General features: G+C 41.6%; 1 protein-coding gene and 1 long non-coding RNA gene across 2 annotated transcripts in view; one reads left to right on the top strand and one right to left on the bottom strand.

The window, feature by feature from the left end:
• Positions 1–4: 4 nt before the first annotated feature.
• On the bottom strand, positions 5–10,157 carry sparc (secreted protein, acidic, cysteine-rich (osteonectin)). Its single transcript, XM_067457825.1, has 10 exons — positions 10,033–10,157; positions 5,473–5,542; positions 5,297–5,323; positions 4,777–4,864; positions 3,486–3,607; positions 3,119–3,239; positions 2,450–2,583; positions 1,210–1,358; positions 878–1,026; positions 5–796 (listed from the first exon to the last, which is right to left on the bottom strand). The coding sequence occupies exons 2-10, from the start codon at positions 5,527–5,529 to the stop codon at positions 768–770; spliced, it is 876 nt and encodes a 291-aa protein (XP_067313926.1). The 5' UTR covers positions 5,530–5,542; positions 10,033–10,157; the 3' UTR covers positions 5–767.
• LOC137093099 (uncharacterized) overlaps positions 5,462–27,843 on the top strand; it is a 34,028-nt gene continuing 11,646 nt past the window's right edge. Inside the window, exon 1 of the long non-coding RNA XR_010908390.1 lies at positions 5,462–5,568. This is a non-coding gene — a long non-coding RNA (uncharacterized lncRNA). The remainder of the gene's footprint in view (positions 5,569–27,843) is intronic.

Raw genomic sequence — 27,843 nt, 5'->3', positions numbered from 1 at the left:
AAGATTGAGGTTGGAAATTTCAGTAGCTTTTATTTCTGTAAAGAGATTCATAGTGCTCACATTGTGGCAAATACTGCAAATGTATGTGAACATGTTAGAGGAAACAGAAAAAAAAGAAGAAATCTCATCCTGCGAGATTCTGTCCTCTTGAATTCAAAATAATATTTCCTTTTATTATTCAACTTTTAAAACACTCAACATTTGGCCCTGATTTCTGACAGGAAACAATATGCAAATAAAAACATCAGCCTGTAGATATTCAGGGCTCAAATTAAAGATGTTTTCAGATAATAAAAAAAAAAATCAAAACAATAAATCCACCACCAAAGAGTGCAACAAACAAAACTAAAAGTTTATAACGCAAGCAGAAAGAACATTTATTTGGAAACTTTATTTAGTATTTTGTACATTTCCACCATCCAAACTCCAAACTTACAATTCAAGCCCTGATTCTAAGTTTAAAAAAAATTGTGGATCCATTTCCAAAGCAAAACTCTTTTCGCAACGTACACAGTTCATATTTAACTCTCTCTTTAATACAACATTTGTTTTAACAGCTTCAGCTAACTTAAAGAAAATGGGCAGTGTTCAGTCATTCATTGTGATAGTTACTGTGTGGATTGTGCATTTTATTTTTAAACATTATGAATGTTTAGTGGTATATGCAGCTTGTTAGAAATCGCAATTAGCACCTTTACTTTTCGTTTTAACTTAAGGGTTAGCACCTTGTCCCAATAATAACTAGGAAGCGTCTATGGTAGACACGCTTAGATGACAAGGTCATTGTCGACATCCTCTGAAAGAAGAAAACAGCAAAGTCAGCAAATAAAATCAACTAATCATTACAAAAATTTGAATTGCATTGTCAGAAACTCACGCTCTTTGATTCCAAGGCAGTTGGCCCACTCCTCGAGAGCGATGTACTTGTCTTGGTCAGCATCGCACTGCTCAAAGAAGCTGGTGGTGCAGTGCTCCATTGGGATGAGAGGAGCACGCAGAGGGGCCAGCTCGGTGTGGGACAGGAACCTGATACAACACAAAATAACACATGCTTTTTTAGATAAAAGCTACTGTTAGGTAATCATTTTTGTTACCAAAACCCTTAGCCGAACGATCAAGGTAATTATTAATTTTTTCTAACATAGTTTTCTCAGAAGTATGTTAAGTTTGGATCTAGCTAGAATAGTTGTGAAAATGAGCTAAACATACCCGTCAACAGGGTGCTGGTCAAGCTGGCCAAACTGCCAGTGAACGGGGAAGATGTACATGTTGTAGTTCTTCTCAAAGTCCAGGGCCAGAAGGTCCAGAGAATGTTCACCGGCCTGCAGCCTCTTCTCATTCTCATAAATCTTCTTCACCTAAAACACAACGTGAGGTTTGGCATTTCAGAGGCTTTGACTATTGTTACATTATGTACTCAAAAACTCCTTAGGCCTAAATTAAAGATTTATGTATTTGATTTGCATATACCATTTCTATTTATTTGGGTACAGTTTTAACATAAACTAACAAAGGTAGAAACCAGTATTTTTTAAATCATGGCATATCTATTTGGATCTATTATATTTTATTTAAATTGTAAAATCATATTTTTCTAAAATGCATTACTATTACACTTAATAATTAATTATTACAATAGCTTAATATCAGTATACATCTGTTAATTCTGAAAACAATTACATTTATTCAATTAAAATGACAATTGTTAAAATATGACTAGCTGTGGAACAAGCTATATTTAATTAGTTAAAGGGATAGTTCACCCAAAACAATATAATTTGTCATTATTTGCTCACCCTTATGTTGTGCTAAACACAAAAGAAGATAATTTTGGAGAATACCAGTAACCAAACAGTTTATGGACCCCATTGCCTTCCATAGTAAATTGTCCCTATACTGTGGGAGACTATATCAACAAACAGTTGATATGGTTTTCTATAGTATAGGGAAAAAATACTATGAAAGTCAATGGGGTCCATAAACGATTACTGACATTCTTCAAAATATCTTCTTTTTTTATTCAGCAGAAGGAAGAAATTGATACAGGTTTGGAACAATATTATGAGGGTGAGTAAATAATTATTTTTGGGTGACCTATGTAGAGAGAACTATAAGGAGATTAAAAATATATATAAATAAATATATAAACGTGGTTATTACAGATTTAAAACACATTCAGACACCATAAATCATACAAGTTTATTTAAAATGATCTATGATTGATACATATGCATTAAATTAAGTTTATTAGTTTATGCTAAAACTGTGCTATCCAAGTGGACGGGGAAGACATAAACCTTGAATTTTGGCTTAAATGTTTAAAAAAAAAAATTTGAATTAGCTTTAGTTAAAATTCAGTCAATGTAGAGGATCACGGAAAGCTCAGCTGGTTAGAAAGTGTTTTAAAGGTTTTTTAGACTATACGAAGAGCAAAAAAAGTTGAACTGACTCTGAGTTTCTGCTTCTCGGTGAGCAGGTTATTCTCTTCATCGCGCTCGTACAGGGCCACCAGCACGTTCTTCAGCCAGTCCCTCATGCGCAGGGGAAATTCTTTCAGCTCGTTGTCCAAGCAGGGGGCGATGTCTGAGGGAAAATCCAAACATTAAAGAATCGATTTGAAATAAATAATAAACACAGACAGCATGCTAGCATGTCTCTTGGCACATAATGTAACATTATAGTCTAAAAGGGGGCAAATTACAGCCCTCTGGCTAATATTAGTGTCATAGATGTTAGTATCTAATTCGTTAATGCCAGAAACACATCTTCTGAGTCTCTGACTGAGACACTCTGCTTAGCAATGAGACTATGCCACAGTGGGTACTCCATCTGAGCCCTTCAGTCCCAACTCAACCCATCAGGCGTACAGCAACTGTGGATGAGGCAGATTTAGGGGGATTCGGTTTGCTTTGTGGAGCAGCACTGGCAAGCTCAGGCTAGTCCTGTTCTCAGTGTTTGGAGGGGGCAACAGGGACGCCTCAAAGCTACAAGCCATCAATCACGCTGAAGTACTCAATTCCACTTTCGTTCATGGCTGAGTCTGTGAGTGGTCTAAATTTTATTCTCAATGTCTGTTTGAATGTTTGTCGCTTGTTTTCCTTCACAGTTGTGCGCTCACATTTGCAGGGTCCGATGTAGTCCAGGTGCAGCTTGTGGCCCTTCTTTGTTCCCTCCAGGGCGCATTTGGTGGCAAAGAAGTGGCAGGAGGACTCATAGGTTTTGTTGTCAGTGCCACAGATCTGTGAAATAAATGACATAAACATGAGCAGCCATAAATGCCACGGTTATCAACTTGACAGGTTTGGATTTCCCCAAGGTATCTTGTTAATATTTACTGACATTATTTGCCCAATACATAAACCAGCATTTCAATCAAACTGCTAAAAGGGTGGGCATGCACTGTACTCCTAGGCATTGCTGTCACTACACATGTGGAGACTTGAGAGTACAGATGTGAAGTGAAGAAAATGACTAAAGACACACACATGCTCGAACTCTCCATATGGGGCGGGGCAGGTCATGGGGTCCTGGCACACACACATGGGCTGGTTGCTGTCATCAACCTCGCACACTTTGCCTTTCTTGCAGTGATGGTTTAGGCAGGGGTCTGTAAGGAAAAATCATTGATGACCAAAAAACAAACAAACACCTATTACATGTGTTAGTTCACTAAAAAAAACAATATTCTGTAATTAATGTCATTCCAAAACAGTTATTCATCTTCGGAACTCAAATGAAGATATTTTTAATGAAATATTTTGTCCCTCCATTGACAGCTACCCCTTTCAAGCCCCAGAAAGGTAGTAAAAACATCTTTAAAGTAATTCATGTGACTCTAGTGGCTCAACCTTAATTTTATGAAGTGACACGTTTGCGCTAAAAAAAAAAAAAAAAAAATGTACCACTTTATTTACAAAATATTAATCTCCAAACCCGCATTCACACAATAGCTCCTGCTCTCAAGTCAACACAACATGCGTTGTGATGCTATTATGGGCATGCACTGGAGATTAACATCTTATAAAGTAACAAATTATGTTTGTTGTTTTTTTCGAGCAAACATTGAGGTTAAACCACTGGGGTCATGTGGATTACTTCTATGATGTATTTACTACCTTACTTGGGCTTGAAAATGGTAGTTGTGTAGACTGTCAATGAGGGACAGAAAACTCTCAGATTTCATCAAAAATATATATATTTTTTTGTGTTCCAAAGATCGAAAGTCTGATGGTTTTGGAACGACATGAAGGTGAGTAATTAATGACAGAACTTTCATTTTTATATTTTATATATATATATATATATATATATATATATATATATATATATATATATATATATATATATATATATATATATATATATATATATATATATATATATATATATATATTGTGTGTGTGTGTGTGTGTGTGTGTGTTTCATTTATTTTTAATTTATTCCTTTAAAGGGTATATATATAAAAAAATTGGTGGATTTACATCTTTCCCCTTCCTAGATATTTTGTGGTTGGCAAACCATGTGGCTAGATGACTGGCACTAGCATCAACTTAGTCCTGTATAACCATAGTCTGTCTGAACACATAATTATAGCTGTCTACATTTGACTTTTCTGCAGCCTGTTATTACCCGTGGTCTCATGTACTTCTGTATTCCTCATGTACTACACTTATCACAATTTCACTCGTATACAGGGACAGAAAACATGATGCACACAGCAGAAAAATCTCTGTACTGCACACAGCTTTGGTGGTGTGGAAAAGACATCAAACTCACTCTCTGCAATAACATCCTCCACAACTTCAATGGCCTCATCAAATTCTCCGGTCTCCACCTGGACTGGGTTGGCTCCCACTTCCAAGTCCTGAATTACAAAAAAAGTATTATGGGTATGGCCTGTAGAACCAAGCCCAGTTTTAAACACAGCTTTCCTCTTTTATGTGAGGAAAATGTAAATCTGAACTTCAAATGGGAGCGAATGACCCACATTACTGCACAGCCACAACAAGAGTTTTGCTTTTGTTTCCATCACAATTGGCATCTGTGTGCACATGTGTTGAAGCAATGAATTGTAATTAGTCCAGTTCAGATATATTTTCAAACTTTTATGGATTTCATCCCCCCTGGGGAATTTAACAGGAAGTTGAACATGTGCATATTTAAACACATCTGGTCCCATAATGGGGGTGAGGTGTCTATTTTTGTCTAATGGCTTTTTAAAAATGCAGTTTGGCCTTATTAAAAAAAAAAGCGTAGCAAATGTTTTACAGATTTAAATATCAGTTTAATTAAATACCTCTTCAACAACTGGCTCCTCTTCAGTCTGTAAATTAAATGGAGTTTATTAAAGGTTTATTCACAACGCATCATTACTATTTGTTTACTTTTTCTTCATGCAAAAATATATCTATATATAATATAATACTTAATACAAATATATTTATTTAATATTTCTCTTTCAGATTTACTTACAGGAGCAGCCAGAGTCTTGCCAGCAAGGCAGAACAGGAAGAAGATCCAAACCCTCATCTTGAGTTTCAGCCTAAGCAAAAACACCAAAAACCTGAGGTAATCTGAAGTATTTACAAAGGATGACATTATCATGTTGGTGTTATGCATTTTTTTGTAGGAGTATAAGACAACACAATCACACACTAATATTCCAGTAGGCCCTATATCCCTTTTAAGTATACTCTTGGTTCAAAATCAATACCACTTTATTTCAAGACCTCAGATACTGAACCACACGCATTAGGGCCACCAGACCTGCTCTGTATGCTCGACGATGGATAAGCAGCCTACAGAAGTCAGTCTCTCCAGACACAGAAGCTGATTGAGATAAGAGCTCTGTATGTCTTTGTTCTGCTAGCTCGACTGTGCTCCCCTCGCTCAAAGAGCGCCTGGAAGACGGACTGTGATATGTTCTCCTTGAGAAACGACATTTTCCTGCAGGAAGATAGGGGCTGTTTGTCTAAAAGCATTCACTCGCTTGTCCATTTTCTCTGTACCAAAGATCTATCTTCCTTTCCCCTTGTCTCTGTATCAATATAGATATACTTTGTTTATGGCTGGAAAGTTCAAAGCAGCCATCGGTAGACCATCACTGGGGTGATTATATCAACTGCATTTTTGGTGCACTAAATATCAAAGATCAAAGCCAGAAACTATTGTTTTTCTATAAAAACAGAGATGCAGTAATGGAACTAGCTAACATGAAAGGCTTATTTTAATAATCGATTGACTGTGTTTGATTATGAAAGTTGTTGGTTATTGAGAGAGCATCCATGCCAAGTTCATGTGACAGACAGGATGAATAGTCATCCTGACATATTTGGTTTTTGACTGGTTCATGACATGATTAAAAAGCAAAGTTAATTTCTCACCCCTCAAGCTGTGGTGGGCCTGTATGTGCATGAGTGGATAATGGGTGGGATTAGTGCACACAATCTGTGCAGTAATTGGCCGAGTTGGAAAATTCTTATGGGAATTAAGAGGTCTTCTTGAAACCACTGACCTGAGTATAATTTGCCCAGCAACTGCAGAGAATATCCTTGGCTCATTGCTCAAGGTTGAAAAATTCTTAGTTTCTTCAAGAAAAACTGCATGATGTTAGTTGAAATCAGCATGAAGTTGAAATTCACCTATTTTCTAATTACTTAATCTTATTGATATCATTGTGAAAGATTCATTCATGCATGTTTATTATTTTAAACACTTAAGTTCTGATTTCTAAACAGTACTTAATGACTTTTGTTACATTGCGACCATGAAATTAGTATAATTTCAACTTTTATAATTTAAAATAGCTTCCCCTCAATCTTAAAGCATAATCTCTTCAAGATCCTACATTTGTTCTTGTTTGAGAGGCCATTTCTCTTGGATATACACCACAATAGGGAAAAGAAGACTATCACAACTTCTGTTTCATGCCGACTTTAAATACATGAAATGCGTTGGAATTACATTCTGACTCAGATTGACTGCATTTAGTTGGTTGTATTGTCGAATTTTTCACACACACACACAAAAAATGTTTTATTATTATTATTTTTTTAGATTCAAATAACCTTATAATATGTCATAGAAATGATAGATCCTCCATAAGGTTGGATTTTTGAGAAATATTTTTGGTCAGTTCACCCAAGAACGCTTATTGTTGAGTGCATTATTTCTTGATTTCAGCACATGAAAGCTGAATAAGCTGGTGTGTGAAGCTTTCAATGGCCCTGTTTTCTTTGGCAAAGGAAAAGAAGGTGGTTGTTCGAGTCAAGGTCAGATGCCCCACATCTCTATTAGACTTAGACATGGAAAACTACAGAGACTCTGTCACCCTCTTCACATGCTGACGTCTTGAAACATGGCAGACAAGGAATCCTTTTGCTTTCCGTCAACAAAAACATACATTTTTTAACAGACTGAGGCTGTGTGAGTCATAGGGCGAAGGAAATGACCCAACATCATGTCCCGTATTTAATTTGGATGTCCACTCTGTTCCTTTTCAGGAGACGAATATGCACATTTATGTAAGTCACTTTTTTGGCTGAAGTAAAAGTACATTACTCTGGTGGAGTCACTTTAGAGCAAAACAACTTGTTTTGTTTGGAAGGTCGCATTGAAAATCAAACATGCCTGAACTCAAGGAAAGTCAGCGGTATAAAGGATGCCATTTTACCCAGTATTTAATTTAGAGTTTAGTAAGGTAAGCAGCAGGTTGTTAGGTGTAAACCGGGAGGAAAACAGCAGCGGCTCAGTACTCAGAGTCATTTTCCAGAAGCTCCGCAGATGGAGTTCTCTTCCTCTCGGAAAGCAACAAAACAAGTGGTTCAATCTCTAGATAAACAAATGACCTGCAAAATGGTATCCACATTTGATTTGCTGCCAACGTATCTCTTGCTAATTTAAATACTAAACAATAAATAATTATTTAAAATTACATTTTGCTATGCTTTCCCTAATATCATCTATGGTTGTTTTAGAATATTAAACACAAACTAAAAATCATCATCACTGGTTAGCACTGGGATAAAATGTGGCATGGTGGCCATGCTTGATATAGCTATGGAGCAGGAAGTCACTTGGCATGAGTAGTAAACCTCTGCATAAGCCACCTGTCCATCACAGTACAATTGCTTCCTTGCATCTGTGCAACGCTTAGCAAAAAGCAGAAAAACAGACTGCCTTTTACTGAAAGCTCCCTTGAAACAAACAACGAACCTGCCAGTAGCATTAAAAAAAGATTTAATGCGACAAAAAGTGGGGTTTCAAACTAATCGGTGTTGATATGCTAACGTTGAAATGTGCTACAGCACCAAATCAACACTTCATTTTACTCCTGGGGTTTTGTTTCACAGGAAATGAAAACTCATCTCTCTGTAACCTTATCTGGATTTCTGTGGTAACAACCTATTGCTACTACAAAGCTAAACCTTGTGCAGAAAAACAAGGTGGGGGTGGGGGGCAAGGAAAAGGAGTACAAGGACCTCAGAGTTAGACAAAAGACAGTCAAAAGAGAGTGACTGAGCAAATAAGATCCATGAAACCTGAGTTAACAATCACCTGACCTTTTTAAGTCATCCGCCCATCCCCCACTGCTGTTTGTAAATTAAAATGCTCTTTTATTACTGCCTAGCAGTCTCCTTTATCCAGTGCAAAGAACAGAGCAACTGTCTGGGGGATATAAATTAATTTCACACTATACCAAAGCGTATCACCTTGAAAAGACCTTATCTGTGTCCATGAAATATGACTTACTCGTTTGTATTTATCTGATCCTCAAGATAATCGCAAGCCATGAACCATTGAGTTAAAAATTGGGTTAAAACTAGATTTGTGCTAATCCACATTCTTAACCTGATTTGTTGCTCTTTTCGATCTCTACAACTTTGCCATTCCATATGCATATGTAAATATTAGCCATAAGACAAACACTAAATATTTGTGGGGTTTTCTTCTTTCTTTTTATTTTTACAAACCCTCTGCATATAAAATGTATTTAAAAATTACACATTAACCTTTTCTGTTTCACCCAAAGGCACATAAAATGATTGTATGTTTCAATATTTCTTTCAAATCTGTTCAAATCTTTTGCTGCCCCTGGGGTAAAATATTATCCACGCTGTATTTCTCATGAAACCTTGCAAAGACTCACACAAATAAAAGTTATTTATTGGCATCTATGGTTCCACGAAGAATCTTTAAATAGCACAGAAGGCTCTTTAAATTATTAAAATGTAATTGAAAAAAAAAAAAAAACAGAAATTACATTGGTGCAAAAACTCCCTTTTGGAACCTTTATTTTTAAGTGTTCAATTGGTATGCCAATAATGATAATAATAATAATAAAATGCTTGAAAATATAATTTTTTCAATTAACAAAACTTTTATCTTTATATTTTAACATCGGCCCCTCCATCAGCTGTGGGTTGAGTGTGTCTTCACATGATTTTTGCTTGTCTACAGCAGCGACATCTGCCTTGTTCGACATGGTCTCAAACAGCTGGTGAAAAATTGCCATGGAAACACGCATTCCTTTTGATGGGAGTAATTGTAAAGGGAGGGGTCTATTGGGCTAAATCTCTCTCCCCTCCCCCTCCACCCCGACTCTGTGTTCACCCCTCCCGCTGCATATGTGGCACACAATACCTCAATATTGTGCTGCTCTGAGTGCTACAGTGCAAGTTTTAGGCTCAGACTTTGATTAAACAGCACAATAAGAACATTAGCTTGGTAAATAATCTGTTCAACAAAGATATCTTTTTTTTACAAAGATATCAGAATGAATAAATAAGCAACACAAAGTTTGAGACACCTGTTTCCAGTAAAAGTTTTACAGAGAGGTCAATGCTTTCAGACATAAACAAATAGTTTGAAACCTTACAATCTTTTTTAGCATGCAAGTACGATACTACTGTTATTGAGACTGTTTTAGCACTGGTTCTGAAAGTATTAGTAAATCAACACTTCACCAACGGACTGTATGTTTTCTTTATGCAGGGTGTACGAATAGAAGAGGACCCAAATTAATGCTCTTACCTTCTGTCCGTCTAACAGAGAAGCCAGAGGAGAAGTCAGCTGGTGGAAGGGTCCGAAACTGTCTAACAGCAATACAAGTTCACACAGAAGACATTTGCTGTGGGCAGGTCCAGTCAACCCCTTTCATTCAGTCAGGGTGGGACGTCCCACAGTTAACTCTCTGTATCCAACTCACGTGGATCTTTATACTCAATGTACTTTTAAATAAGTTCATGTTTGAACATATCTGTAGGTTATTGGTATATGATCATTAACTTTATCATCTCATAGCATTAAATATAACTTGGCAACATTGACTCATTTGACTTCAGTAAACGTAACTGCTTTCAGTTTGAGGGAACATGTGTGCCATAACAGGCCAGCTCATAATTTGTTGCTGATCTACAAAAATATTCACATCCAGTTAATAATTCATGAATTAAGCTTCATGTCAGATCATGTAGGTCAGTGTTGAAGCAGAGAAAGACTAATCAGAGAATGAGTAATGGAAACTCCTTTGAGATTGTCTACTTGGATGTGCCTTTTATTATTTTGTTAAAACAAAACAAACAAACAAAAATCCCTTCATTCTATTATTAGAATGATTTCTGAAGGATCATGTGACACCAAAAACTCACAATAAATTACATTTTAAAAATAGAAAGCAGATATTTTAAATTGTAATAATATTTAACAATATCACTGTTTTACTATATTTTTGATAAAATATAGCAGTCTTGGTGGGCATATATTCTTTAATATATGCTTCTTTAAAAAAACAACAACAACAAAAACAACAACTTAATAAGTCATATGACTTCTTTGAGAAAAAAAAAATCATAATTATTCCTAGCTTTGGATCACTCACGTAAATTTCAATAATTTCCTTAAAATGCATATACATTACACAAAAACATACCATTGACATAACATAAAAACCTTTATAATTAGCCAATATAATATATATCAGCAACATAAGCTACTTTAAAATGACCCTGGATACTGTACATAGCCCTATATAAAATTGTTGTTATCTTAAGATTAAATTAATTAATTAATCTTTTTTTATTTAAATCTGTAGATTCTTTCACACAGTGTTTACTTTAGGATTTGTATGCCCCCCCCCCCCCAAACACACAAAAAAGGCCTCAAAAGTGATTATTATGCATGCCTTTATTGTGATTCACTCCTACTCATTAATGCATTTATGTTGTACAGATAATTTTTAGTGCATCTGACTGTACCATGTAGGCCTATTTCAGACTGGCAGCACAGATTTTTTTGAGACAGAGTGTCAAATGGTTGAATCTTCTTAAAAAAATCCTGTCTGAAATTCCAGGGGCCCATCCCAACTGTACTGTCTCTTAGTTTTGTGTGTCATGACCACCAGACTAAAGTAATCACGCCTACTGTCGAATTCCACCCATCAGACATCTGCCCTAAAATCACAGTCAAAGAAGTTCCCTCTGCTATAGATTGCTAATGTCTGTACTTTCTGAGTGTACAGAACAGTTAGGAGAGAAACATCTGGACGAGACAACACTGGAAAAAAATAGTTTCTCTGCAACGTGGCATTTTCCATTCTGGCCTCTGCAGACACTGAAAGCAGGCCACGAAGGAGGTGTAATTATTCTATGCACTGCAGACGTGGCGCTGTCTGTGGGATCTAACAAAATCGCAAAGGGTCACAGACTCCTTGAAATTTATACACGTTTATATTATAAAGAATGGGGGGGAATTAAATGTGTCAAAATGTTGCATCACAAATTCTGGCCCTTGACTTATTTTGAAAGATCCCCTCTTGGTTCATTTACGGGATTTACCTCTCTTGGGGGCGAACTGAAAATAGCTAGATTCTGAATTACACACCCGATGGTGGGATTTCGACCACCATTTCCTCAATAAAGTTCCAGAGGCTCTTTAAAGATTCATATCCTTTAAGGAACAACGTCCCCTTTCACCCTGGTTTCCTGTTTAGACTTTATGTTGACTCCAGCCAACAGGACCAGAGAATAATATCAACAGTGGACGGGAATATATCATCACACATTAGTTTACTGTATACAGGATGTGTGTATGAATCATACACTTTATAGAGCAGGTTTAGGTGACCTTATGCTGAAAAAGCTGAAATACAATTTAGAGATCAATATATTATATAACTTAAAATGCAAGTAAGTAAAGCAATACATTTCCATCCTCAAAAAGTTTGTGATGGGGAATACAGTTGACAGAGTGTGTTTGGCAAGAGACACTTCTCTTTGTCATTACGTCAACTGAAAAGAGCCCACACAAATTGAATGTATCTTTTCACAGTGAACCATCTCATTGTCTCAAGAGCTGCTCTGTAATTTGGAAATAGACCCCATCATCTTTGCCAGTGTGGCTACTGTGCAAACTACTACCACAAGACACACACTCTTGTATTTATTTGATTCGGGTGCATAATATCATACTGCAGGCTGTGAATCCAGCTTGAATTGAAGACTTTGAGTACAGGTCAGTGCTCAAGGGCACAAATGGTTATTGCTAATTTATCACTAACACTGATTATCTCTTCATCACGGCACCTGTTAGAGGGTGGGATATAATAGGCAGCAAGTGAACATTTTGTCCTCAAAGTTGATGTGTTAGAATGAGGAAAAATTGGCAAGCATAAGGATTTGAGAGAGTTTGACAAGGGTCAAATTGTGATAACTTGAACAGTGGTTCTCAAAGCTGTCCTGGAGGACCACCAGCCTTGCACATTTTGTATGTCTCCCTCGATTCAACTCATTAGTTCATTAGTAGAGACTGCAAGATCTGGGATGCTTCTCAATATCCCTCCTGGTTTCCTCTGTCCTCCGTCCTCCATCCTATGACCCGAAAACCAATGGAGCTCAGCCATCTTGTAGGACATCTCAATTCTCTAATTGCACCTCGAGGAAGCGAGGATCGAGGAGAGAGGAGGCTTCCTGAGGAATCGTGAGCAAGGATACACAGCTGTATCCTTTGTGGAAGTGTTTTATTGACTAAACGTCAAGCACGCATCAATTCTCCTCCCCCTTCACATCATGCCACAGTTTATTCATTATTACTATTATGTACAGGACAAATGTATGTCGAATAGCAACAACTGACAGTTGCAGAATTATATCTTAGCACAAGATAATGAAAGACACAAATAGAGAAACAAATAGAAACTACTATACAACGAATAAAAAGCAGTTAATAACTGGGAATAATTAGTTGTTAATAATAACTGGTAATATTAAATAAAATTTGGACAAATGCGGTTGAATTTTGTGGAGGTTGTATTGGTTTACAATATAAATCTAATGTTCAATAATCCCGACTAAATCCAACAGTGCAGTCAACATTAATTGACAACACTTTGAAGTTACGTTAAAGGGAGCAAGGATATTTAATTTCACTTGATTCAATTCTTCCTTCCTCACGTCTTTTCCTCACATCCTTCCCTCACATCCTGAAGGGGTGGAGCTAAGGAGCAAGGAAAGGAAGCTAGGAAAAGAAATGAGGATGCACAAATAAGAATTGAGAAGCACCACTGAAATGGGTGTGTCAGATATAGGGAGACATACTAAATGTGCAGGGCTTGTGGTCCTCCAGGACAGGTTTAAGAACCACTGAACTAGAAGATTGGGTCAGAGCATCTCCAAAACACTTGTGGGGTGTTCCTGGTCTGCAGCGGTCAGTGTTTATCAAATGTGGTCCAAGGAAGGAACAGTGGTGAACTGGCGACAGGGTCATGGGCGGCCTGTGTGGGGCAATCAATCAGATGAGTGTAAAGAGTTCGTAGATAAGGAAGGAAGAGGACAAGGGGTCGGCTTGGACTGCTGACGTCTCTTTTATTTAATCACTCAAAATCAATAACGTGCACACTTCAGCGTGTGACTTTTCCTTTGCTCAGTTTCGGTTTCGCTTCCGGGTCATTCCACTTCCGGGTTCCGGCAAGCTCAATGTCTCTGTGGGGAACGTCAGCAGTCCGTCTCTCTCTCCCATGCTTCCGATTCTGCCGGCGTTTTAAGCTCTCTCCACACCCATTACTGGAATCAGAAACAGGTGTTATCAATCTGCGTCCAACCCACTCACTTACCGCTCGTCCCGAGGCTCTCTCTCCCGCTGCAGACCTCGCTGAACCACGCCCCCCTTGCCACATACCCCCACCGCCCGACTCAGGCCGGGGAGCCGTCCGGCCTGCAGCCCCCCCCCCCCCCCCCCCCATTTCTGGAGAGGAAGTCGGCCACAGCCATCTGAGCACCCGGCCTGTGGACCACCTTGAATTTAAAAGGCTGTAAAGCTAGATACCAACGGGTGATCCGCGCGTTGGTATCTTTCATGCGGTGGAGCCATTGGAGAGGAGCGTGGTCCGAACAAAGGGTGAACTCCCTCCCCAGGAGGTAGTAGCGGAGGGTGAGAATGGCCCAGCTGATGGCAAGGCATTCTTTTTCTATGGTGCTGTACTTAGCCTCTCTCTTGGAGAGCTTGCGGCTAATGTACAGCACCGGCCGCTCTCCCCCCTCCACCTCCTGGGTCAGTACTGCGCCCAACCCTCTGTCCGACGCGTCAGTCTGCAACACAAAAGGGAGAGAGAAGTCAGGGGAGTGTAAAAGCGGCCCACCACACAGAGCAGCCTTAACTTGGGTGAAGGCCTGCTGGCACGGCTCCGTCCACTGGACCGTATCTGGTATCCCCTTTCTAGTGAGGTCAGTCAGAGGGCTGGTGAGGTCCGAATAATTGGGTATAAACCGCCTATAATATCCCGCCAGCCCTAGGAACTGCCTCACCTCCTTTTTGGTCTTGGGCCTCGGGCAGGTCGCAATTGCTGCGGTCTTGTCAATTTGGGGACGCACCTGTCCATGGCCCAAGTGGAAGCCCAGATACCTTACTTCCACCCGCCCAATTGCACACTTCTTCGGGTTGGCCGTGAGCCCCGCTCCTCTCAGCGACCTCAGGACCGCCCTGACATGCCGCATATGCCGCTGCCAATCGTGACTGTAAATCACGATATCATCCAGATAAGCAGCAGCATATGCGGCATGGGGACTAGAGTGCGGATCGGGCTGCATTTTTCTGTCCGAGCCCGACCCGCGTCCGACAGAGCAGTAACCGAACCCGACCCGAGCCCGACAGGCATTCAAATATTTATGTCCGAGCCCGACCCGAGCCCGACAGTTAAAATCTATTTTTTCCCCTCATATACTAATGACACGTACGTTTGTGTGTGTGGAAATCCCGCTTTTATTAAGCAACTGTAAGGAAGGCATTCTGAAATGTTTACAGACGAGCGCATCAGCGCGCACACGGGGCATCAAACGTTACACAGAGCCCAATCAAATAGCCAACTGAAATTAAATGAACAAAGGTCTGCTAAAAATGGCCCAAGCTAACAGAACAAAACATTAACGTAACACAATTTAAATGCTTATTGAAATGAAAGTCATCTTACCAATTTTCTCAAACTGTGGTTCCTAAACTGCAACATGGGATCTATTTACATAATCTATCCATCAAAGTTTAGGCTAATCGAGGTTTTATGTAGAAAAAGGATTGCATCAACTGCGGATGGCTTCAAGGCTGTCCTGCTGCCAGCAGCGCTGAAGTTGCGCTCACTGGAATGACAGGGATGCCGCGGGCAATATGCACGCACGTGTTGCGAGTTGTTGTCACGGCGACATAAACAAATTTCCACATGCAGGAAGACGGATGTTAGGGTTATATAATGCATGTATTTTAATCACAAAAACAAACCATTGCATCAAGTTAAACAGGCCCATTGGCTACTTGCATAATAAGCAGTTTTAAATTTAAAAGGTTCAATGCCTTTTCACGCTGACGTGACCGAGCCCGACCCGAACCCGAACGTCATTTCTAAATATCTGTCCGAACCCGGCCCGACCCGACCCGTATCCATCCTCTAATGGGGACGCAAAATCCTGTCCATGAGTCGCTGAAAGGTGGCGGGAGCCCCGAACAACCCGAATGGAAGTGTGACAAATTGGTGCAATCCAAACGGCGTGGTGAAAGCTGTTTTTTCTTTGGACAATGGAGACAAGGGGATCTGCCAATAGCCCTTCGTTAAGTCCAATGTCGAATAAAATCGAGCCGTGCCCAGCCGATCAAGCAACTCGTCAACCCGCGGCATTGGATAGGCGTCGAATTTCGACACAGCATTCACCTTGCGATAGTCCACGCAGAACCTGACCGAGCCGTCGGTTTTAGGAACCAAAACTATCGGGCTCGCCCAGTCACTGTTGGACTCTTCTATTACTCCCATATCCAGCATGGCACCCAATTCTTCCTGAACCGCTTTTTTCTTGTGTTCAGGTAATCTATACGGCCGGCTACGAACTACCACGCCCGGCTCGGTCTCGATATGGTGCTGAATCAGGTCGGTACGTCCCGGTAGGGGCGAGAACACGTCGGCAAACTCCGCCTGTAATTTAGATAAATCAGCGAGTTGGTACGGTGAGAGGTGATCTCCACCAGGGGCCAGCGCGACTGATTGTGCTTTGATGCTCGCCTCTGGCCCGAGATCATCCTCTCCCCCGATCACCGTTGCCAACAACACTGATTCCACCTCATTCCATTTTTTAAGGAGATTGAGGTGATATATTTGACGAGCCCCGTTCCTATCGGACCGTATCACCTCATAATCGAGATCCCCAATTTGTCGTGCGACCTCAAATGGCCCCTGCCACTTTGACATTAACTTGGAGCTTGACGTAGGGAGTAATACAAGCACTTTCTCTCCCGGTGTGAATTTGCGTAGTTTAGTACCCCTGTTATACGACCGGCTCTGGCGGTCCTGGGCTTGCAACAAATTCTCTCTGGATAGCCGCCCCAGTGTGTGGAGTTTGTTCGCAAGTCCAGCACATACTGAATTTCGTTTTTCGCCAAAGAAGGTCCCTCCTCCCAAGTCTCTCGTAGGACATCCAGCACCCCCCGAGGCTGGCGTCCGTAGAGAAGCTCGAAGGGGGAAAACCCCGTGGAGGCTTGCGGAACCTCCCGCACGGCGAATAAAAGGGTTTCTAACCACTTATCCCAATTTTTGGCGTCTTCCTGTACGAACTTACGGATCATGGATTTAAGTGTGCGATTAAACCGTTCGACCAAGCCGTCCGTTTGTGGGTGATAGACGCTTGTTCGAATGGACTTAATGCCCAATAACCCGTATAGTTCGCTTAATGTACGTGACATAAACGCCGTGCCTTGATCAGTGAGGATCTCTTTCGGAATCCCCACCCGGGAGATTAGTCGAAACAGTGCGTCCGCAACACTCTTCGCTGAGATGTTGCGGAGGGCCACTGCTTCCGGATATCGTGTTGCGTAGTCCACGATAACTAGCGCAAAACGATGGCCACGTGCGGATCGCTCTAATGGCCCGATGAGGTCCATCGCAATTCTTTCAAAGGGGACCTGCATTAATGGAAGTGGGCGCAAGGGCGCTTTTGGGGAGGCCAGTGGATTCACCAACTGACATTCCGGACAAGACGCGCACCACCTGCGCACTTTGTCATGAATGCCTGGCCAAAAAAATCGGGTCATTAAGCGATTCAGTGTGGCCGCCTGTCCCAGGTGGCCCGCCATCGGGTTAGAGTGAGCCGCCTGGAAAAGCATTTCCCGGCGGCTCTTTGGTACTAATAACTGGGTTGTATCTACCTTTGTCTGAGTGTCTTGGGTCACTCGATACAACCGGTCTTTTAATATGGCAAAATAGGGATAGGTGACGGGCAAGGCGGGCTGGAGAGACTGGCCGTCGATGGATCGAACCTGTTGGAAGGCGTGCTTAAGGGTCTCATCCTGTGACTGCTCCAGAGGAAAGTCATCGCGGTCCGAGAGAATCAGTCTCTCGATCCCGCTCAGTTCCTCTGGAGCCGTCTCCAGTGGTCCCGGTTCAGTCTCCCCAACCTGTACTCGCGCCGCCCCTATCCGGGCCTTCTTCCCCCAAGCGGCATCCGCACATAACCACCCCAATAAAGCCGAAAAGACGGGCCAATTTGTCCCCAAAATTAGCGGATGCCGGAGGTGAGGACTAACCGCCACCTCTACGCTATGCTTTTCTCCCCTAAACTGAATCGTGATTGGGACGACCGGACACTCCACCACATCCCCGTGCACACACCGCACCTTAACCACGCGGCTTGTATCCAATGCCCCCGGCTGCATCAGGCTTTGATGGATAGAGGTTTGGTTACATCCTGAATCCACCAAGGCCTGATATGTACCCCCCTTGATACTCACGGGTATTTGGTACTCTCCTGCCTGATCGGGGGTGGCCTGCGGGACGTCCGGAACCCGGATCATTGTCCCGACGTCCATCATGGGACATCGGTCCACAAAATGATCCGGGTCCCCGCAACGCCAACAGGCCAGCCCAGGCCTACCTGCCGCCCCAGTGGCGGGGAGTGGGTTGGACAATGGGCGTGGAGAGAGGGAGGAACCGGAAGCATGATTCCCTCCCGCCCCTATCAGCCCCGCCCCCCTGGGCGGGGCCCTCGAATTCCCGAACTGCCCCGGGCCCATCCCCGGTGGGCGGGACCTAGGGAGAGGGACAGGGAGAGAGAGAGAGACAGATGGGAGAGAGATAGAAGTAGAGGTGGGAGAGAGAGAGGTAGATGTTAGAGGGGGTTCGCCGACCCCAGGGCACACCACCATGTGGTCCTCCGCCAGGTTGATGGCCGTCTCCAGCGACGTGGGCCGGTGGCACTGGACCCACTCGGCGGTTCGCTTGGGGAGCCGAGTGATGAACTGCTCCAGCACCACCCGATCGATAACATGGTCCACGTCGCTTCCGCCGGCCAATAGCCACTTGCGGCAGGAGTCCCGGAGCTGCTGGGCCATTGCGAAGGGCCGGCCGGCCTCGCCCCAGTCCGGGGAACGGAAACGTTGACGATGTTGTTCGGGCGACTGGCCGACCCGCTGGATAATGGCCCTCTTCAGGTCTTCATAGACCAGGAGGTTCGCCACCGGTAGTTGTTGGGCGGCCGCCTGGGCTTCTCCAGATAGAAGGGGGATGAGACGCACCGGCCACTGTGTACGGGGCCACCCGCAGGCCTCCGCCATTCGTTGGAATAGATCCAGGAAGGCCTCGGGATCGTCCTGTGGCCCCATCTTGTACATTGGCACGTGAACCGGTGCGCCGGTCTGCCCGGCGGCCTCGGCGCGAGCCTCCCGGTCGAGCCAGCTCCGGAACCTCTCGCGGTCCTCCTGCTGGCCTTGGACGATCGCTGCGAATCTTCGTTCTTGATCCATCCTAAGGTCCAGCAGGGCCTGATGTTGCTTGCGGTGTAGGTCCGCAAGGGATGAGATGATCTCCGCAAGTGGGGTGGAGGACGGTGTTTGCATGGCGGCGGCTTGGTCCTGCTTCCTTCCCGGGTTTCGGCACCAGTGTAAAGAGTTCGTAGATAAGGAAGGAAGAGGACAAGGGGTCGGCTTGGACTGCTGACGTCTCTTTTATTTAATCACTCAAAATCAATAAAGGCACACTTCAGCGTGTGACTTTTCCTTTGCTCAGTTTCGGTTTCGCTTCCGGGTCGTTCCACTTCCGGGTTCCGGCAAGCTCAATGTCTCTGTGGGGAACGTCAGCAGTCCGTCTCTCTCTCCCATGCTTCCGATTCTGCCGGCGTTTTAAGCTCTCTCCACACCCATTACTGGAATCAGAAACAGGTGTTATCAATCTGCGTCCAACCCACTCACTTACCGCTCGTCCCGCGGCTCTCTCTCCCGCTGCAGACCTCGCTGAACCACGCCCCCCTTGCCACAATGAGCTACTGTAATAAATGGTAAATGGACTGCATTTATATAGTGCTTTTAACAGACCATATGGCCATTCAAAGCGCTTTACATTTTGCCTCACATTCACCCATTCATACGCCTACGGCGATGTCAGCCACCATCCAGCTCGTCGGGAGCAGCTGGGGTTAGGTGTCTTGCTCATGGACACTTTGACACTTGGTCAGGTGGAACCAGGGATTGAACCACCAACCTTTTGGTTTGTAGATAACCTACATGAACCACTGAGCCACTGCCGCCCAAACGGCAAAACGGCATCTGTAACTCAGATTGTTCAAGAAGTTAATGCTGGTTGTGACAGAATGGTGTCAGAATATACAGAGCATCGCAGTTTGTTGTGTATTGGGCTACACAGTCGCAGAATAGACATGGTGGGTGATGTGTGTGTGCGTTATTTACCTGGGGAACACATGGCACCAAGATGCTCTATGGGATGAAGGCAAGCCAGCGGAGGCAGTGTGATGCTTTGGGCAATGTTCTGCTGGCAAACCTTGGGTCCTGCCATCCATGTGGATGTTACTTTGACACGTACCACCTACCTTAGCATTGTTGCACACAATGGTGGCCCTGGCTGTGGCCTCTTTCAGCAGGATAATGCGGCCATCAGCCACAAAGCAAAAATGGTTCATGAAAAATGGTTCATTCATGAGTTTAAGCATTGACTTGGCCTCACCTCGCAACTTACAGGACTTAAAGGATCTGCTGCTAACATATTGGTGCAATATACCACAGAACTCCTTCAGGAGTCTAGTGGAGTCCATGCCTTGATGGGTCAGGGCTGTTTTGGTAGCGAAAGGCGGACTAAAACCCTATTCGGACTGGATTCATTTAACATGGGGACGTGGGGGTAAAGTAACTATTACCAGGGGTTCTCTGTGATTTTAGTCCCGTCCAAATGTGCCATCTGGGTAATCATTACGAACAATAGCCCTATTCGGAGGGGTTAGATTAACATGGGGGCGTGGGGGTAAAGTAATTTTACCTCTGAACGTCTGTAATATTAATGGCCAATTCGCACGGGATAAGTAATCTCAGTAAAACTAGCAGAAGTGGGAGGAGTAAATCGCTTTACGCACCACGGTAAACTCTGTGTTGTCATTTGTGTGTGACGTTGCTGTTATCCCGAGCGCCAGTCTGATATATATATATATATATATATATATATATATGTGTGTTTTAATAAACAGTTAGGTCCAGTCTAACGATTCTGATTGGATTGTGTTGGTAATAGACAATTTCCTAGAGCTAAAATAAATGTTGTGCTTCTAATAGGGCTTTTGATCTTCTTTTTGTTTTAAATGATATGCAGAAAATACTTTTTTCCATTGTTATCCCACCACCGACAACGCAACCGAATGCTTCAAGATTTACAGTGGGTCTATTCGAATGGGATTAGTATTACCCGAGGTCATTTTTCCGGACCTTTTTACAGAAGGTAATGATTACCCAGATGGCACATTCGGATGGGACTAAAATCACAGAGAACCTCTGGTAATAATTACTTTATCCCCACGTCCCCATGTTAATGTAATCCAGTCCGAATAGGGCTAAAATCAGTAAAGATTACCGAGACTTTTACCTTCTGTAAAAAGGTCTGGAAAAATGACCTCAGGTACTAATCCCGTTTAAATAGACCCGCTGTAAAAATGTATGGTAAAATTCTGTCATTTCCTGTTTAAAAGTTTTTAAAAAGCGTGTTTTCCACATATTATTTAAAGCAAAAAGAAGATCAAAATCACTTATTAGAGGCACAACACTTATTTTAGCTCTAGGAAAAAAGTGTCTATTACCAACATTCATAGGAGACAGAGTTCAGACCATAGACCATAAAAAAAAAATTCAGGCTGGCGCTCATGTTGTGTGTTTGCTCACGTGATAACAGCAACGTCATACGCACATGACGACATGGAGGTTACTGTGGTGAATAAAGCGAGTTACTCCTCCCACTTCTGCTAGTTTTACTGAGATGTCTTATCCCGTGCGAATTGCCCATTAATATTACAGAAGTCCTGAGGTAAAATTACTTTACCCTCAAGTCCCCATGTTAATCTATTCCCGTCCGAATAGGGCTTAACACAATATTATCTCATAATGTTATGTCTGATTGGTGTGTATGCGGCTCACTTTGGTAGTTTGGGATCTGTGACGTCACAAGGGCAAAACATTTGCATATGCCTGCCTCCAGAGTAAGACTTCGACCAATAGTTATATAGTTATATTGCACCCTAGACCCCACCCACTGCTTAATGGCTCACATTTTCCTGCACTATATGTGAGCGTTGTATCAAAGACAACCCATTATAATCAATGATGGATATAGACGTGCATTCTGTTTCTGAAATACTGTAAATATAAATGAAGTTCACAAATGTAATTTTGGGAGGAGTGAATCTAATCTTTCAATTAACTGCTGGGACATATAAGCAGCCTCTCACCTTGCTCTGGCATCAGCTGTTTTGGCGTCCCTCCATCTCCTCATCTCAACCAACATAATTTAGGCATCTTGTTACCATACTCATCATCAAAGCGTTAGTATTCCCACTGGGGGTATATCTAAGCTCAATTTGAAGCTGCTTCCTTGATCCCCTCCACTGCAAACAGCAAGCCAAATATGCTTTACCTTATTAGTTTAAAGCTTAATATCAGATTAAGCTGATAACATCACCGGTTTCTCCAGAACGACTGTACAGCCAAATCAGATTTTGTTGCAATATTGTCCTGTTTAACACTGTGAAGCTGCTTTGGTGGAGCAAAGTGAGTATTTCATCTTTTCAAGTTAAGGCATGAACTGAAAACGCGCCAGACTAAACTCATGCTGCGTTTGTGCTGACACTTCCTCAGTGGCTAAATCACAATATATTGAACAGACACATTCAGTTATTAATTGTAGTGTCTGTTCTTTAACTGAACTGATTTTATGAAGATGAACACTGTGGTGGGAAAGTAAAAGTGATTCAGTAGCGGTGGCTTTGGGAGTGGCCTCACAGGGCAGCGGAGCATTCTGGGAATTGTAGTCTTTCATCCCCATGAGACAAAAACACATTTTCAGCGCTGAAGTACCCCTTTAATCGCTCCAACGCACGGTGATGATCTGATAGCATTTAGCTTAGCCCACTAAGCCCAGTTCATTCACTATAGTACCAAAAAAAGAACATGTTAGAAGTGACCAAACACCTTCACGTTTTCCCTATTTAAATACAGTTACACAAACAGTTGAATGACATAGTATGGTGACATAAAATAAAATGTGGCGCTTTTCTTAGCGAATTAAAAAGGAGAACTACAGTGTAAAGCATGCTATTTCCTGTTGCCAGCAGGAGGCACAATGACTAACTAAGCATTGGCAAGTAGATGTCTTCAGGCCAGTGGTGCTTCTCAATATCTCTCCTCGTTTCCTCTGTCCTCCATCCTATGATCTGGAAAAACCGATGCAGCTTAGCCATCTTGTAGGACATCTCAATTTTCTAATTGCACTGCGAAGAGGTGAGGATTGAGGAGTGAGGAGGCTTCCTGAGGAGTCGTGACCGAGGATAGGTATATCCTTTGCAGAAGTTTTTTAATCGACTAAAAGTCACGCACACATTAGTTCTCCTCCTAATGCGTTGAACTTTAAAAACACTGAACTTTGCCAGGCCGCCACAGACAAGCCCTTCAGCAAAAACTCAAGATATTCACAATTTAGCATCACCATGTACAGTACATTTTCATTTATTTGTGCCACCAGTGCAGTGTACACAGAAAAAATATTTTGCTATAAATGCAGAATAAGCCATGGATCTAACAGCACTGATGCAATGATGCTGCAAATCCTTTTGTTCAGTGTAGGATTAGATGTAATCTGTGTCCATAAAGTGGCCATCTTATCTGACAGTAAAAAGATGCTAAGATATTAAAGAAAGCTGTTATGGCAAGAACATGTGGAGAAACAGATGGGAGCAGTGTACTAGACAAAATACAATGGCACTTCCTCTGTATCCCTTATTTCCCTTATTCCAAAGATGACTTGGACAGATAGACTTGGAGAGAAAACATCTGGCCATCGATTAAGGACGACAATAATGGTAAACTGACAGATGGAGCAAATGGACTGAATAGTGAGTATATGTTATGGTTCTCCTGGAGTGTCTAACTAGATCAGAATGCAGCATTGTGGAATGTTAGCATGAGACGCTGCAGTGGGACAGCTTGCAGAGGTTGGTCCAGATCTCCTTAAGGAGGTGACATGTACAGACTAGAAGAAGCCATGATTTATTGTTCATAAGACCTCTTATATGTCAAAAGATCAAGGCAAATTTGATTTGTCATGTCATGTCATGATGATAGTGGATCAGTGGTTCATGTAGGTTGGCTTCAAACCAGAAGTGGTGGTTCAATCCCTGGAAAACACCTGATCAAGTGTTGAGTTGTCCATTAACAAGACACCTAATGGCACCTTGCATGGCTGCATGAATGAGTGAATTAGTGAATGAGTGAATGAATGGGTGAATTTGAGGTAATATGTAAAGTGCTTTGGTGGCCATGGGTCTGTTGAAAGAGTTCTATATAAATGCAGGCCATTTAATATGTGACCCATTTAACATACATCTTTAGGCTGAACAGAAGAACTGCTAAATTATCAGTCTTAACCTTTACTTTTTTAATTTCTCTTCCATTTTTTCAATTTTCTCTCTAAATGTATGAACAACACTTCTATCATCTCACTGCAGCTCATTTTTAATCAATTATTTTTTATAATGACAGTTCTCAAGGCCATTATTCTATAATAATCCCCACAAGGGGCATTTGATACCGAAGACATTTAAAACATTTGACAGTGCAGATGACAAGAATATTAAGAGTAGAAATATGATCTCATAAAAATGTCCTTGTGTTGCCACATCAGCAGCTTTCTTCTGAAATCTGTATCAAATGAATAATCCATAGTCTTCCTGCTGTGTGTTCATAACTGGCTTCAGTTTTTGTCCGATCTGTTAAGTCTTTTTAACAGCCAATTTAGTACAAAACTGCAAACCTGTTACTTGTGAATTATATCAGTGAAGGCAAAGCTTATTTTTATTTGTTTACCCACACACAGCAAAATTCCTATTTGTTTATCAGTAAACATACTAAACAGCTTTAAGTTATAATATATTCACAGATACTCTTCCCTCCACCAGCTCTTAAAGGGGTCCTACAGTATGTAATATTTAGGAGGATATATTGACAGAAATGCAATATAGTATACATACTGTAACTATGTTTTCAGTGGTGTATAAAGACCTTCCATGATGTACTGTTATATTTGTATTACCTTAGAATGAGTCATTTCTATCTACATACACCAAAGGTCCCCATACAGTGAAATAGCCATTTTGCACCGTCATGTTTCTACAGTAGCCCTAAATGGACAAACTTCTCTACAGAGCACTAGTCACTCTTTGTTGTCTCAGATGATGGCCTCTTTGTCCTTTGTCAGCCACTGTACTGTCTCTATAAGTGCTTTAAAAGGGAGGGGTGAGCAGTTGCAATTTGTAACCTCACCAGATGCTACTAAAATGTACACACTACATAACTAAATAACTAACTAACTAACTAACTAACTAAATAAATAAATAAATAAATAAATAAATAAATAACAGGCTCAGTAAGGGAGCAACATTAGTGTGAATAAATGATGGCAGATTTTTCATTTTATTATGGAAACCTTCCACCACGTAATATTAATAAATAAATACTACATTTTAATTGAATTTTTTTCTTACAATTGTGAGTTTATATCTCACAATTCTGACTTTAAAACTCGCAATTGGGAGATTTTACACAAACCCAATTAAAAAAGTTGGGACACTGTACAAATTGTGAATAAAAAAGGAATGCAATAATTTACAAATCTCATGAACTTATATTTTATTCACAATAGAATAGAAATGACGAGGCCGACGTCATCATACTGAATTCTGAATATGAGTCTGATACTGTTCCATTGGGATGTGTTTATTGGGGTGTGTTTCAACCGAACCAGGAAAGACCTTAACTGATAGACCTACAACCAATCAGAGCAATGGAGTAAGTGACGTATGTTGAGCGACACAGTGGGAAGTTCGGATCATTTTACGGACAAATCTTTTTTCAAGTCATTTCGTTCATTTCAGAAGAATATAATTCAAATGTCACATGTTAAATTCCCCAACACATCTAGTCCTTATGTAAATGTTGATCACATTTGGAATAAATAATAATTTATAAGCTAATGCAGCTAAGGCCAAACTTTAAAGGAACACTCCACTGTTTTTAGAAGTAGGGCTTATTCAACTTCTTTCCTACATTTAGATATGTGGGCAAATGCATTTTTGTCTCAGTGCATGCACTGTTTTTGTTTGGCAGGGTCGCCACTACCTTAGCTTAGCATAATGAATGGAATCCTTGAGAAAATCCTACACTGTAAAAAAAATTCCATGTGCTGAATAAAAGTGATAAAAAAATGCCCACCTAATTACTTCTTGTGGCCTGCGTATTCACCACAAGTACAAATAGTGATGCAGATTAAGACTAGGTGATTTCCTAGGCAGTTATTGACTTGGGACTATACAGGTCCTTCTCATAAAATTAGCATATTGTGATAAAGTTCATTATTTTCCACATTGTAATGAGCAAAATTAAACTTTTCATATATTTTAGATTCATTGCACACCAACTGAAATATTTCAGGTCTTTTATTGTTTTAATTCTGATTATTTTGGCATACATCTAATGGAAACCCAAAATTCCTGTCTCAAAAAATTAGCATATCATGAAAAGGTTCTTTAAACGAGCCATTAACCTAATCATCTGAATCAACTAATTAACTCTAAACACCTGCAAAAGATTCCTGAGGCTTTTAAAAACTCTCAGCCTGGTTCATTAATCCACAATCATGGGTAAGACTGCCGACCTGACTGCTGTCCAGAAGGCCATCATTGACACCCTCAAGTGAGAAGATAAGACACAGAAAGAAATTTCTGAACGAATAGGCTGTTCCCAGAGTGCTGTATCAAGGCACCTCAGTGGGAAGTCTGTGGGAAGGAAAAAGTGTGGCAAAAAAACGCTGCACAACGAGAAGAGGCGACCGGACCCTGAAGAAGATTGTGGAGAAGGAACGATTCCAGACCGTGGGGGACCTGCGGAAGTAGTGGACTGAGTCTGGAGTAGAAACATCCAGAGCCACCGTGCACAGGCGTGTGCAGGAAATGGGCTACAGGTGCCGCATTCCCCAGGTCAAGCCACTTTTGGGCTACAGAGAAGCAGCACTGGACTGTTGCTCAGTGGTCCAAAGTACTTTTTTCGGATGAAAGCACATTTTGCATGTCATTCGGAAATCAAGGTGCCAGAGTCTGGAGGAAGACTGGGGAGAAGGAAATGCCAAAACGCCTGAAGTCCAGTGTCAAGTACCCACAGTCAGTGATGGTCTGGGTTGCCATGTCAGCTGCTGGTGTTGGTCCACTGTGTTTTATCAAGGGCAGGGTCAATGCAGTTGGCTAGCTATCTGGAGATTTTTTCATGCTTCCATCTGCTGAAAAGCTTTATAGAGAGGAAGATTTCGTTTTTCAGCACGACCTGGCACCTGCTCACAGTGCCAAAACCACTGGTAAATGGTTTACTGACCATGGTATCACTGTGCTCAGTTGGCCTGCCAACTCTCCTGACCTGAACCCCATAGAGAATCTGTGGGATATTGTGAAGAGAAAGTTGAGAGACGCAAGACCCAACACTCTGGATGAGCTTAAGGCCGCTATCGAAGCATCCTGGGCCTCCATAACACCTCAGCAGTGCCACAGGCTGATTGCCTCCATGCCACGTCGCACTGAAGCAGTCATTTCTGCAAAAGGAATCCCAACCAAGTATTGAGTGCATAACTGAACATAATTATTTGAAGGTTGACTATTTTTGTATTAAAAACACTTTTCTTTTATTGGTCGGATAAAATATGCTAATTTTTTGAGACAGGAATTTTGGGTTTTCATGAGCTGTATGCCAAAATCATCAGTATTAAAACAATAAAAGACTTGAAATATTTCAATT

This window comes from Pseudorasbora parva, chromosome 11, assembly GCF_024679245.1.
Source record: "Pseudorasbora parva isolate DD20220531a chromosome 11, ASM2467924v1, whole genome shotgun sequence".
NCBI lineage: Eukaryota > Metazoa > Chordata > Actinopteri > Cypriniformes > Gobionidae > Pseudorasbora > Pseudorasbora parva.
Note: the sequence above shows the minus strand (reverse complement) of the source record. Positions and strands in the feature narration are given on the sequence as shown.